The following is a 14,283-nucleotide window of genomic DNA, read 5'->3' as shown; positions in this document are numbered from 1 at the left end:
TGGGGGAACTTGGAGAAAATTTCCTTTTGTAGGCACCAGGTTGTGGAACTGAAAGTGTTGTGAGGACTCAGCACAGACCCCAACCAAGTGTTGTCACTGACAGATGTTTTGGCTATTGGGCACATCTGGAAAGATATACCTCACTGTAGCAAGCTGGAAACCAGCAATCTACATGTTTTAGCTGGCTACTGTCAGCCAGCTGTGCAACATGTAAGATCTGGACCTGTTGGTGCAGATTTAGGGTTGTCCCCATGTGTACCTTGAATTATCCCCCACCGCCCTCCAACCCATTACCCCGACTGCCTGAGCACAGTGCCTGTCAGCAGAGCAGTGGGCAGAGCTGTGAGCTAGCAAGGCTGAAAGAGACCCTCAAGGAGTATCTGTGTGTGCATGTGGTTTCTGTGAATGTCTCCTGGGAACCAGTGAACCTCCCAGCAGGTTTCAGAGGGGCTTGACAGAAGGATAAGATAATTAAGTCTCCATGAGTTTCATCCAAAAGGGTGAGCTGGAAGAGGAGAGAAATAATTTTTAACTAAGGAAAGGCTTTCACACGAGCCTACATGTTATGAAGCACCAGGGAATCCACTCATTCGGGTGCCCTTTCAAGCTGCAGGAATGAACCTGAGGCCCTAAAATCAACTAAACTATGAGAATCCAGCTGACGGGTGAGTGCCATTGGTGCTGATCTCCGCAGAACTGTCTTTCTCATAGCAGCTTTTGGCTCCATTTCTCATTTTTGCCCACATTTAATGTGTTTGGCTTCACAGCCTCCTGCCTCTCTGTCTTGCCAAAAGGGAAACACCCACGTTTCCCGGAGCAAAGCAAGGGCACCAAGTGAAGCCACGAAGGTTGAGCTCTGCCGTGAGGGTTGGTGTGAACAGTGTTGCCTCCCTTGCCCTTCTAAGCCTGGCACATTTGAACATCCATAGAGGGGCGCTCCCAAATCCTTTTAGTGTGGAATGTTGCACAGTGGTCAGTGAGCCAGCATGTAAGCTGGCAAGACTCTCTCTTCCTCCTCCTCCTCATAGTATTTTCCCTGTTGTTAACAGTTTTCATTGCAGACATCCATCATCACACGTGGTGGCACTTGGCAACCTTGGGGGGATTTTGTTTCTGTGATCTTGTTCAGTCTCCAGTTGAGGCCAGCTAAATTTGAATCCTCCTGAGCACCCTTCAGCAAGGTCATTACTGTGTAGCCCAAAGGGAAGTCTCATTTTGTGTGCCTCAAGCCTGGCTCCTGTTACTTTCCTATGATATCCTGTCATTCTTGTCTTAGGTGACAGTGAGTAGGTCATCTCCATCACCTTCTCCCTGCCACTGATGGTTTCCTCTCTCCTATGCTGACCCTTTTCCAGACCTGTCTCACTAGTTCCTTACAGAGAAGCCATTACAGCCCTTTGATCTTCCTTGTTGCCCCCTTTGTGCCAGCAACTGTGTTGTTGTTTGTGCCACCCAGACAGCTACCATGAGGAGGTGCTAAGGGTTGTCTAGCAGACTGTGAGTTCAACATGAGCCAAATCAGGCTAATTTCTCCCGTTGCAGAGGTTAGCTGAGCTGTAAGTGGTTACAGACGATGAGACAGCTCATTAAGTAGCTGAAAATTAACAAGCCTCAGAGTTTTTCTAAAATTAGAAATCATCCCTGGAAAGGCAAGCCTATCCCAAATATCCTACTACAAGCCAGACTCCTTTAGATGACAGGAAAAATGTCCTCACACTTTACTATCAGCTTCACCCCCATGACATCTCCAGCTCATCCTATCAAACCAAAGTGGGTGGTGGTTTTTGCTGTGCATAGGGCCTGTTAAACTCAGAAGAGTCTCAGTATCGCCTTGTAAGGCACTTTTTCTGCAGCCTTTAAGCAAAGGAAGTGGCATGCCAAGGGAAGGGGAAAGTATCCTGACACACCTCTCATTCCTGATACCCAATTCTAAGTCCATCTGTATTTCCATCCGCCTTCACCTGAGAGAATGAGGGCACAGCAGTTTAATTACAGGATTCATTGCTAGGCCTGACAGGGCTGTATATCTCCAACTGATTAAAACTAAATCTCAAACTGGCTTTTTCAAATTATTTTCTTTGTTCAAAACCACTTTAATTCAGCCTTGCTTTGAAACACAACAGTGTTTAGAACTTGAAAAGGGTTCACTGATAGGGAATAGTTGGCAGCCCCTTCCCTGTCTCCCTCTGGGTCTCGTGGATGCTCATGGGTGTGGGACAAAAGAAACCCCGAAATGCAATGCCCTGCCTGGAAATTTTCTCTCAGCCAAGCCCAAGGCTGGTTAAAGTAAACCTTGTCCTCTCTTGAGCATTTTCCTGGGTGTCATAGAAGGCTGGCAAGAGGTGACACAGGGTGGGAGAGCAGCCACAACCTCCAGGAGAAGGCAGAGGGGACATGTGCAGTGCTGTTTTTTCTCATGATGCCCTGTCCTGGGGTGACTGTCACTGGGCGTTCATGGGGTGACTCATCTGTGCAATGAGGCTTCCCTGAGCAGAGGCTGGTGTACATTTGCCAAAGAAGCCTGGGGCAGGAGCTGTTGCTCCTGCCAGCACAGAATGGGTGCTTTTGAACAGATCCCTGTTCATAGAATCATAGAATGGTTTGGGTTGGAAAGGACCTTAAAGACCATCTAGTTCCAACCCCTCTGTCACAGGCAACTTTCACTAGGCCAGGTTGCTCTAAGCCCCATCCAGCCTGACCTGGAACACTTCCAGGGATGGGGCATGCACAGCTTCTCTGGGCAACGAGGGTAGGAATTCAAGGTAGCCCAAAGCTAGGACTGAGGGAAGGGAAATTGCTGACAGTGCTGTGGAATTTATTTTGCTCTTGCAGAGGCCAGAAAGCTAGAAAAACTCAGTTATCAAAATGCTTTGCTCCAAGTCATTTACTCATGCTGCGTTCCCATGTCCAGCCCTACTTGTGTAACGGCCAGGAAAGCTCTTATCAGAGACTGATACCAGAGTCTCAGGAGGGAAGAAAAATCTCTGAGCAGTTTGCTTTTGCTTCCAGAAACCCAAAGTTGAAAAAGCAAACTAAACTCTGCTCTTGCTCTTGGTGTGCTCACATGGCACAGGCTGACTTGGTCTGGTGGGTTGGTTGGCTCTTGAGAGTGGGGTTGAGTGTAGCCAGTGGTGGCAGCTGGGTTTTTGCAAACAGAGCTGGAGAGCAGCAGCCTTGATGTGCATCACGTAAAATATGTATGGCTGTACATGTATGACAAGTGAAATATCACATCATAGGCTCCTGGAACATCCCATTTGGTTGTTGCAGCCCCATGTCCTGTCAGCCTTCCAAGAGGCCACAAAGTACAAGCCTGGGTATCCTGTAGATTTCCAGGGAGCCGCTGGCTCTGTCTATGCCACACCCACTCACCTGCCTCCACCTCCTCTGGGTGCTGCTCCAGTGCCCCACAAAGGATGTGCCACGGCAGGGCAGTGGGAGAGATTTCAGCAAGGAATAACAGAGTGGAGTACAGAACAGGGCTGAATAGCAGGAAATAATTCCAGATAACAAAATCCATGCACAGCAGCAGGAATGCACTGGAGGCTCTGCACATGGACCATTCACAGCCAGCCCCGAGGCAAGAGCTGGGCTCCAGGTTCTTCCTGTGAACCCTTTGCTTTCCTAGCACCTTCCCACTTGTAAGGGCGCTGCCATCCAGCTTTCAGCAGAAGGAATTACCCAGAAAAGGTTGCTTTAGTCGATGAGAGTTGAAAAATGCCAGTGCTGCCCATTCCCATGCTAAATGCTGTGGGTGGATGTGCAATGGGTGGCTGCACTGGTCCTACATCAGGACTCAGAGTCTGAGTGGCCTCATCAGGTCTCCATATGACAAATTCAACACTCTTCACTGTGAGTGGACCTGATTATGAAAGAGTAATTTAGATTTGGAGGTAACTGTTTAGATTTGGACGTAACTGAGGTCAGAAGAGACCTTTGGAGGTCTCTGAACCAACTCCCACTCAAGGCAGGTCTAGCTTGAAGTTAGGGCCAAGTCTGGAGTTAAATCATGTTACTCCTGGTCTTGTCCAGGCAGGTTCCGACCGTCTCAAAAGATGGACATCACCCACCACATCTGGGTTTTTTGTTGTTCTACCCCTCATTGTGAAGCCTTTTCCTTACATCTAATGGGACTTTTCCGTCACGTCTCATGCTATCCCCATGCTTCTCCCAGTAGAGTTGGGTCCATCCTTTCTACACCCTCCAGGCAGGAGCACTCCTGGACCTCCCAGAGTTTCCCATGTCCTACATTCTTACACAGTCACAGCTTGTCTGATGGAGTAAGTACAGCCTCACTATTTGGTGTTTTGTTTTTCTATCCCATCCTTAGTCAGGCATTCCAGCATCCCATCAGAAATGCTGTCAGTGCCCTCACATCCCAGAGAGAAATCTTTATTTTCCTAAGATTGACCATGCAGCACAAAGCTACTGAAATCTTTCCAAATGGAGAACTCCCATAAAATAAATATGAAGGGAAATGTTTTCCACACTGTGTCACTGCTGTGTTGCTCGTCCCATTCACAGAGGGCAGAGGTGGGGAGCGGGTCCTCCAGCTCACACTAGTGTACCTGTAGCTCCGAGCCATCCCCTTCCTTCCCTGGTAGCAAATATCTCTGATGGCAGGAGCTGTTTATGAAGCTTATGCATTTTTAAATGATCTTACAAATAAATAGACTTTAGCCTGTGTTTGTGCCTCACCTCCTTGAAACCCCCTCTCTCACCCAGCCATGAGTGATGCTCTGTGCAGGATGTCTCCTGCTGGCTCTGCTGCCCTTGGGTGGATGTCACATGTAGTGATTCCGCGTGTGCTCTGAAGCCTAATTACTAGGAATGGGGAAAAAAATCCCGGGATGGAAGGTCAGTTTGACAGCCTGAGATTTGCACTGGGTTGGGGTTATTTTTGCATCACCTTCCCTCTATTCCTCAGCAAGGAAGAGTCTCTTTGTACCCCAGCAAGGTTTCTTGTGCCCCACAGGGTCTTGCAGCTGCAGCGTGGTGTTATTAGTGCTGCCAATCACGGCCCCCCTAAAGCGGGGCTGGTAATGAACCCACCGTGAGCTCGGCTGCAGCTGGAGCATGATTAGCAGGGAACAGCCTTCATCCCTTTGAAGGGTGTGAGGAGCAGGGCTGGGACCTGTCTGTTCCCAGCATCCTATGGAAAGGTGCTGTGAGCCAGCAGTGGGCAAGGAGAGCCATGGGGGGATCTGGAAGGGGGGGAGTGGGGCTCAGGGGGCTCCTGTTTGCCCTGGAAACTGGGGACAGTGGGACTGTGTGAGGGCAATCAGTGAGCACAAACGTTACCTGCGCAGACAGGGGCGGCTTTCTTGCTGCTTACAAATCTACTTCCAAGCTGCATTTCCTTTGAGTTAACACTTAACACAGGGAGGGGAGAGGTGTTCTTGCATGAATAATAAAACCAGCATCCTCCTGTCCATCAGACGAGATAAAAAGCCCCCAGGGACACAGAGGAAGACAACATTATTATACAGGTCACCAGCAGGTTATTCTACAATCCTCCTGTATGGGGCTTCACTCTCTGATGCTGATAGCACCAGGCACAATAGGGGACCGTGTTCCTGCTACAGGGCTGTGGGGGAGGGGTGGGCAGGACAGGATCTGCCCCGGTGCTGGGTTGCAGAGTCCAACAGCTGTAATTGTTGCAGATATCAAAAACAGTACACCACTGAAGGACCCAAGCCACCCGAAACATGCTCTCCACATACCCCCGTCATCTCTATCCCCTTTTCCCAGGGATGATCTTGCCAGGATGGCTAAAGTGGTGGAGCCTGGAGGGGACATCAGGGTGACACAGTGAATGGGAAGAACAGTGAGACCTTTCCAGGTGTTGTGGTCTTTCTCACATGTTCCTGAAGTGTGAACTCCTCTCTGCCACACCAGATGTGAAAGGAGCCAGAGGGAGAACGTGCTCAATGGGGTGCAAGACTAATCTGCACTGCAGAGTGAAAACTGTGTGGCTGGGTTTGACTTCTGGCTTTCAGTGGATATGGTGGCACCCCCATTGGCAGCTGGTGGCTGCAGAGGCAATGACAGGAGCCATCCTGCACCCAGGGCCTCTCTGGTTCTGGGCAAATCTGGGACACAAGCACCTGTTTGCCCTGCTGTGGGATTTCCTGCTTGAATCACTCAGTCCACAGCTTCATCTTGGTGTGAGAAATTTGCCTGATGTCATGGCTAGGTCACTCATCCTGCCTGCCAGCTTGGATTAGGTCCTGTGATTTGTGTCAGGTCAGATTTTGGAAGGTTTATTTCACACTGCTGGTGTGCAGTGCTGGTGGGCATGAAGTTGGTGTCAGGGGGAGAAGGAACAGGACAGAGAGATTTCCTGGGAAATATACAGGTTCTCTTCTCTTCTCTTCTCTTCTCTTCTCTTCTCTTCTCTTCTCTTCTCTTCTCTTCTCTTCTCTTCTCTTCTCTTCTCTTCTCTTCTCTTCTCTTCTCTTCTCTTCTCTTCTCTTCTCTTCTCTTCTCTTCTCTTCTCTTCTCTTCTCTTCTCTTCTCTTCCTCTCCCTATATGTGCTATAAGGGTGTGGTGGTAAAAATATTAGTATTTCAGATTAGAGAGATTGGCTCAGAAGTTGATCCTAATTGAAAGAACATCCCTTTCAACCCAAAGCTAACAGTCTCTGACTGTTTCAAACTCCTCACTCTGAAGCTAAGATAATACTGGGTGGGCCACTCCTACAGGCCCCACCAAGAGCCATCTCTCCATGTTTTCCATGTCCATGTTGTCATTATTTGCTTCCTTCTCACGATTATGGCACTTGGCAAGTTCCCCGGGGATGGATACCTGGCTTTACTGACATGTAAATTATTATTTTCCTCACCTCTTTTATTTTTCTATGGAACAGCTGGATCTCTGTGTTCACTTTGCAGAGAACAGGGGAGCAGAGAGGAAGATGATGTCTGAATGTCCCCCACTATAACCATAGTTCATAAAGCTTCTCTTTGGACTGTCAGTCAAAGCATTTGGATTATTAGGCACTTGGAGGCCCCAGATTCTCTGAGCTCTATACCCTGATGCCACGAGCTCTGTCACAGCATTGCACCATCAGGACAGCCACGGGGGACATGAGGGACCTCACTCCTGGAGCAATGGGATGCTATCTCCTGCCACCCATGGTGTATCTCAGTTGCTCAAGAGCACCCACCTGTTTGGTTTGGCTCTTCTGGTTCCTCACCCAGCAGATGGAACAGGAAGGGTCCCAAACACTGCCTGAACCCCCCCGAACATCCTTGCTAAGTACACTCAGCCAGTGAACCCAGCAGCGCTGCCTCACCTCTGCCAACCCAGCTCTGCATAAAACAACCAGCTCCAGGTAGCATCCAGCTGGAAAGAGCTCCATTTTGTAAACTTTAATTTTGCCACTGCACTCTTGAGGTGGAAAAAAACTGAGCAGCAGCCACGGTTCTCAGTGCCCAGGGAGGATTCACATCGTGTGATGGGCACTTTTTTTAACAAACAAGTCTTTAAAAGAAGTACTTGCCAAGTGTCAAAATATTTCTCAGTGATATTAAGGGCTTTTGGCAGCCATAATTTAACTGTGAAGGAACCTGATGCCAGCAAAGGACCGCACAGCTGGAAGTTTGTGCTGCAAAGCAGCATTTTATGGCTGTTAAGCTGTTGGCCTCTCAACGTTGTAAAGCTGTTAAAAAAACACAGCCCTTGGCTCACAACACGTGTCAGGGAGGCACAGTGTTTTGGCAGGAGCAGGCTGATGGCAACAGAGGCTTCAGAAGAGCTGTGAAGAGGTAGAAATAAGCAGAGAAGGAAAATACAGGTGGAGGATGAGATGCCTGTGTGCCATCTCAGCCTCATGCTGGGAGAAGGTGGTCTTGGAGAAGAGTGTGTAGGTTCACATGGAGTTGCATCCTCCCCTGGTTTGGCATCAGAAAAGATTGCCACGCACATATGGATCCCATACATCTTACTGCTGTCATAGCTGCTGGTCAGTAGATGCTTAAATCACTCTCTTGCGGGAAGGTGATATCCTAGGGAATCCTAAATGTAGAAGATGTGGATGGTATTGGTAGCTTTGAATGGGAAAATAGTTGTCCCAGGAGGATGAGCCACATGCTGCAAACTACATATACTTTGCTACATATAGTGACATGTTGAAGCAAGCTGCATTAGTGCCAACAGAGATACCCCAAGAGCAGCCACAGCCTGGCAAACACAAGCTGAGCCCTGGTCCCAATAAAGGCAAATCCACAGGGAATAAATAAAATACACTTGCTGAGCCCAGCACTCAAAAATTCAGAGAAAATGGCCACAAAAATAAGGATGTTCCTGTCTGTTTCTTTACTGTTTACTTCCACTCTCTTCTAGCAATCATTGCTTATTCCTCTGGCTTGGAAGCTGATCTTAGGAGGCAAGAACAGCTGGTCCTGCTGTGGGGAAGTGTGACAGGAGATGCCTCCAGCTGTGCTGCCTGCAGCTACCTGTCCAGGAAAGGCACTCCTTAGACTGCTGCCATGAGCTCTTTTTCTGGGTCAGAAGCTGTATTAGAAGAACACCAGTGACTCTTTATCATCAGGAGGGCACCACACAGAGATGGACAGGGTGGTCTTTCCAGGCTTGTGGGACTCCTGCCCTGTCCAGTGGTCCCACCCTCCAATGATACTCCATCTTCTGAAGCTTTCCAAGAAATGTTGTGCCTGCAAGACCTGTTCTTTTGCAACCAGCCTATGTTAAAACTTATCCAAAGCAACCAGACTGTGCATATTACACTGTTTTCTCTGCCAGATCTTGACTGTGTGGTACCTTTCACTGCTACTAGACAGGCCAAAGAGAACTGAGGAGTTGTGGTTCTCACACTGGCAATAAAAAGAGAGGTCGTGGTAGCATCATTTGTCTTGCTTGCAGCATTTCCTCCTGGTTTTTCCATGAAAACTTTAAATTCCAAAGTCTAGTTTCTGCACTTTGTGGGTTTTGTAATGCAATGCCTCAGCCATGAAGGGAGGCTGCAAGATTGGACTTTAGATGGTTGGAAAGCAAGAACTGGTGCTGGATTTATGCATTCATGTGCTGGTTCATGTGGTTTTACAACTCCATCTTCCTGCAGTCCCTTCACTGATGCATGCCCATGTCTTAGTCCTGCCAGGTGGCTGCAAAGAAATGACTCAGTGTTAACAGAAAGAAGCTAATGGGACATTTACCACCTAGAACTAAGAAAAAAAATGTTCATAGGTTTGTTTCCCAATGATTTGGATGATCCATTTTGAGGAGATGGACTAGTAAATTACTGCTGCCGCCTGATGAAATTGGTTTTTCCCTCCCTGATGGACGCAGCTCCACTGTGTCTATTTTGTCACTCAAAAGAAGCCATTTTGATGAGAAGTGGGTGAGATTAAGCCAAAATCTGCTAGCCTTGCACGTCCTCTTGCTAAGCAATTTGCTGCTTCACTGCCTTTGGAAGATTGCACTGAACTTGCTTTCCTGGCACCAGAAGCCGTTTTGAGAATTAGTGCAAAACTAATTTGATTACAAATCTCAAAGACACCAACAAAAGCTATTTTTAAGCTTTTGAGAAGTATGGTCTGAATCAGACTGTTCAGGGAAAACACCACAGGAGTTTCTTACCATTATTTCAGCAATGAAATTCTCCAGAACCATGGGATCCTGGTGCAGTTGGCTGGCTGAGATCTAGCACGTGCCCATCACCAATATGTAAAGCTTGTGCTCAGCACGTGGGCATTATCATGAGGAGCCCAGCACACTGCTTGCCTTGGTGTCTCTCTTGGGTTACTATAGGTGTTTGTTCTTCCTTCTTAGAAATATTGTGTGCTTCCTCATAGCCCAAACTCTTTATAATCATCAGAACTCCAAAGCTGGTTATATATAAAAATATAAATAAGGTAAATCTCATTTTAAAAGCACCACTGTCCAGAGCCGGGGCAGGATGGTGGGGATCACATCCCCTCCCTTGACATCCTCTGGTACAAACTAAAGTCTGTGTCAGGTAATGCAGGAGCACTGGTCATAATTCGCATCATGCTTATCCACATGCACCTCTCAAACCTTTGCTGCCTTCAAAGACACCCTGAACAAGCTGGTTTAAGGACTCTGCTTAGATGTAATTCTCCCCTTCCCTAGGCCATGGGAGCTGAGGCCTCTGCAAGGGAGCATAGCTCTGTAAAGGGGAGCAGCCCGAGGTGGTCCCTCAACCCCATTCATCCCTCCCACAGGTGGCATGTTCCTCACACAGAGCACACCCAAGAAACTCTCTGCTCACCTCATGGGATGGAGTGTTACACCTGCACCATTTTGCCTGTAATTTCAGTTCTAGCCTTTAACACATTGTCCTTGTGGCTATTCCCCTTCCTGTGGGCTCCCAAATGTGTCTGGCATGGGGAGGGCAGCAGGGCCACAGCTCTCAGAGCCAGAGCTGATTGCTGACATTTGTTTTGCTGGTTTGCTTCAAACTCTGCAACCCCCTGAGTCCATTCTGCAGGTAGTTTGGCCAGGGGCTGCTGTCAGCAGTGCTTGGAAGAATCAATGATAACCTTTTCCTTTGCTAAGGAGTGGCCTATGTGCCAGGGAGGAGAGGATGCTGAAAAACAAATGAAGCTGGGATTCTCCATGGGTCTCCCTGGCATTATCCCTGATATTTAAAAAAACAAAACGGTTCTCCTTTGGTTTTATTAGTCTCTCTATCCTGGCATTTAAACAGAGATTGGCATGGTCAGTATCTGCAGACACATTCTATGATGCTCTCAGGGGTTTCTCTGAAGGTCAGGACACCCAGGGTGCTGCATCCAAAGTGCCTCAGTGCCTCCGAGCTGCTGGAAGGCATTTTGGCATTGTGACACCCGATAACACCGCTGCACAGAGTATTCCACATCACGGAGAGAAGGGCATTTGGGTCCTGGGAGCATGTCTGGGCTGTAGGGTAGGAGCAACATTCCTCTAAGCCACAAGACTGGCACCTTTTGGGGTAATCTTTTGCTATGAAGCTATTCTGGTATTTAAATTCTCCTGGATTTTAGTATTGAAGTGAAGAACTGAGCTGAGTCTATGCACCTCTTGCAGGTATGCCTGAGCAGCATCCCAGAGCACCCCATGGTGGAGAAGTGTCTTGTCCCTCTGTGTCACCCTGTGCCTAGCAGGGATTTTTGCTCTCACAGATTCAGCAATGGGGTTCATGCTTGTTGTTGTCTTGGTTTCAGGCATGGAAGAAACGGTGGTTTGTCCTGCGCAGTGGTCGGATGAGTGGCGACCCCGATGTCCTGGAGTACTACAAAAATGACCACTCCAAGAAACCTTTGCGTGTCATCAACCTCAATTTCTGCGAGCAAGTGGATGCGGGCCTCACCTTCAACAAGAAGGAGCTGCAAGACAGCTACATCTTCGACATCAAGACGAGCGACAGGACCTTCTACCTGGTGGCTGAGACTGAGGACGACATGAACAAATGGGTCCGCAGCATCTGCCAGATCTGTGGCTTCAACCAGTCCGAGGAGAACACAGGTACCATGAGAGACAGGTCCATCGCTAGCATCCTCTCTCCTGTCCTCCCAATGGGCCCCAGGCCTCTTTCAGATCAGACCTGTAGGAGGGAATGCAGCCTGCCACAAGGCTGGAGGGGCGGAAGTGGAAAATGGATGGACATGTGGGAAACTTTCATTAGGCTTTCTTGCCTTTGACATCTAAAGAGCTGTCTTGGCTACTCTGAGAGCTAATCATTTTTACCCTCCATAACTGTAGACCTTTCAGTCTCTTAGAAGTTGGTGGTGTTTGGGGACTTTTTTAGCTGCAGCCTTTGTCCCTATCCATCACCAAAATCCCCTTGAGAGTGGTGGGAACCAGCAGTGAAAATCCCCTTTGCTCAGACATTTCAATCCCTTGATGGAGTAGGTGGAGAAGCTTTACTGGAACCACTTTCTTCTCCACTGCAGTTTTCCCTGCTGGCAGGCTCTTACGTGGAGGACAGACATACTCCCTGCACCTGCATCCCCATCTCTTCCTGGAACCCCAGGGAAAGCACTGGGAGAGGGGGAAGGAAAACTCCACGTAGTTTATGTGCAGTGAGGGGACCTATTGTCCGAGTTGTGCTCCACCATCCAAATACTCAGTTGCACTAGGGCAAGCCTCTGCATTAAGCACCAGTGAGCTGCCTCTGTTTTCCCAGCACCACGAGGGCACACATAAATCCTGAGTGAGATGGGATGGGGGAGTGAGTCTGGGGTGCAGCTCTGCAGTCACCTGCCCATCCCATTATACATGGTAGCATCTCATCCATGGTCCAGTCTCATCCAGGGGACTGCAGGCCTCTGCTCTGTCTACATGAAACTCCCCATAATAACATCCAGCTTGAATCTGTTTTGGTCCCTCGTGGAGCAGCTGCCATCCGCAGGAGTTGAAACCCTGCCAAGAGCTTGTCAGGCAGGACAGCAAACAAAAGCATCGCAGCAGCGCGGATGTGATCTTCACTGACTGACGCATGAAACAGGATGTCACCTTGGCAATGGGTGCACAAGTGGCAGAAAGGATCCTTGATAACGTTGCCAGCCAGGTCTTTCAGGGAAAGGTCAGGCTAAATAAATTACATACCGTTCCAATGTCAGCAGCGCAGCCCTCGAGGTTCAGCAAAATTGTTCAGGCCCCTTTTTTAAGAGATGTTTCGTTGCAGGATTTTCCATTTTGCGTGCGTTCAGCTGAGGGAACTGCTTTTCTTCTCATTTAGTAAAATGAGCTTTCAGCCTAGCAGCAGCAGGATCAATACAGGACTTCAGTGAAATATAAATCTGGGCAGCAAAAGGAAAAACAATCTCCCGTTTGCAAGTACATCTGTCCCAAAGGGCACACAGGGATCATCAGGCTGCAGAGATCCAAGCACTATTCCCTACAGAATCATGGAGTGACATCAGCAAAAGAGGAACAAAAATCCCTATTTGTAACAGAATCACAGCTCGTTAATGCTGTAGGGAAAGTACCCACTTGAAACAGTACCCAGCTGCCAAAGTTTGATTTTCTGGGTAAGCCAAGAAAAAGCCTGCAATGGCAAATGCAGATGTGTCCAGATGCTGCAGCAGAGAGGGAACATGAATTATTCAGGGCTGCTGCTTCACTTTGGTCCTTGCTGAAGCGGTGACCCCATGCTCACCTTTCCTTCACCATCCCTGCTAAGTAATGGCAAATAAATCATCAGTTTCCCAAAGTGGGTAATGTTCATTTGAAAAATCCATGGCCTGAGGCTGGGTGAAGAAGCTGAGGGATCATTGGAGCATGATGGGTGTTGGAAATCTTGTACATCTTGGCATATATAAGCTCATGGGGTGTCAGCTGGAGGGAGTAATGAAACAGTCATAGCAATGTTTGTAACTCTGCTGTGCTGTGCTGTGCTTCCTCTTCATCACCTCCTTGAAGTCAAGGGTGGATGGATGGGAGAGGATCAAGAGTTTGTGTGAGATTAAGACAGTTCCTGGGTAGAAACAGAGCTTGGGACACTTAGCATTTTGTTCTTGGACCTTCCTCCCCTCATCCTCAAGCTTCTCTGTGCCTTGTTGTGGCCTCTGCCTTGGAGAATGAATGAGTCGGTAATTGGATGAACCAAAAAGGGGGAGGGAAAGGTAACCATCATGAGCAGGAATAGCTCCATGCTAATTGTAGCAATTAATTAACTAAATCTCCTTCTCCCAGCAGACAGGCAGCGTGGTGGAACAAGATCAGGAACTGCCAGGGAAGCCGCTGTGCACATTTTTCTGGTTGTACTTGTTCCTGGGTGTGTGACGGCTTTATACTGGCCCAAAAGCCTTGCTGGGTCTGGCTCCACAGCCAGGCTGTTCCCAGCCGGGCTGCACTCACATCCCAGCTAGGGGAACACTCCATCACTGGCAAACACATTGACTGCAGTTGCCATCATATGCTGAATTACTGCCTCCTCAAAGGGACACCCCACATCAGCTGAGGCCCAGCCACCAGTCACTAGTTTGCTTATAACCCAGTGGTGATGGAGGACAAACTCATTAGCTTTTGGGGCAGCTTGGGTAAAAGCCTGTTGCACCAGCTCCCCGTGATGGTAGGGAAAAGGCAGGGTAAAAGGGCCTTTTAGCATGATTTACTAAGCAAATGGGCAACCTGGAAGCAGTAATGCAAGCCCTCTGCACCAGTGTGGGAGACTGTGCTTAGGTGCTGCCCATGCTCCCAAAAGACAAAACAGTTAAAAGGCAAACAGATTTACACCCTTTGATGCTTCTTTCCGTTTGCAGCTCAACGGGAGAGCGTAAATTTTCTGCCACTTGGTTTTCACATTAGTCCTTCAT

At 48.5% G+C, this 14,283-nt stretch overlaps 1 protein-coding gene across 7 annotated transcripts in view; it reads left to right on the top strand.

The window, feature by feature from the left end:
• GAB2 (GRB2 associated binding protein 2) overlaps positions 1-14,283 on the top strand; it is a 92,684-nt gene that overhangs the window by 41,666 nt on the left and 36,735 nt on the right. For 4 of the 7 annotated variants that reach the window (XR_008429295.1, XM_053935111.1, XM_053935110.1 and 1 more), the window contains exon 2: positions 11,188-11,488. Coding sequence is in view for 6 of the 7 variants with exons in the window: in XM_053935111.1 (XP_053791086.1) it covers positions 11,188-11,488 (301 nt within the window). In the remaining variant the exon portion in view is untranslated. Of the gene's footprint in view, positions 1-10,904; positions 11,051-11,187; positions 11,489-14,283 lie in introns of those variants that run through there. The other 3 variants (XM_053935112.1, XM_053935113.1, XM_053935114.1) reach the window with 3 other exon arrangements.

Source organism: Vidua chalybeata, chromosome 2 (assembly GCF_026979565.1).
Source record: "Vidua chalybeata isolate OUT-0048 chromosome 2, bVidCha1 merged haplotype, whole genome shotgun sequence".
Lineage (NCBI taxonomy): Eukaryota > Metazoa > Chordata > Aves > Passeriformes > Viduidae > Vidua > Vidua chalybeata.
The sequence above is the reverse complement of the archived record's forward strand: the minus strand, read 5'-3'. Positions and strand labels throughout refer to the sequence as shown.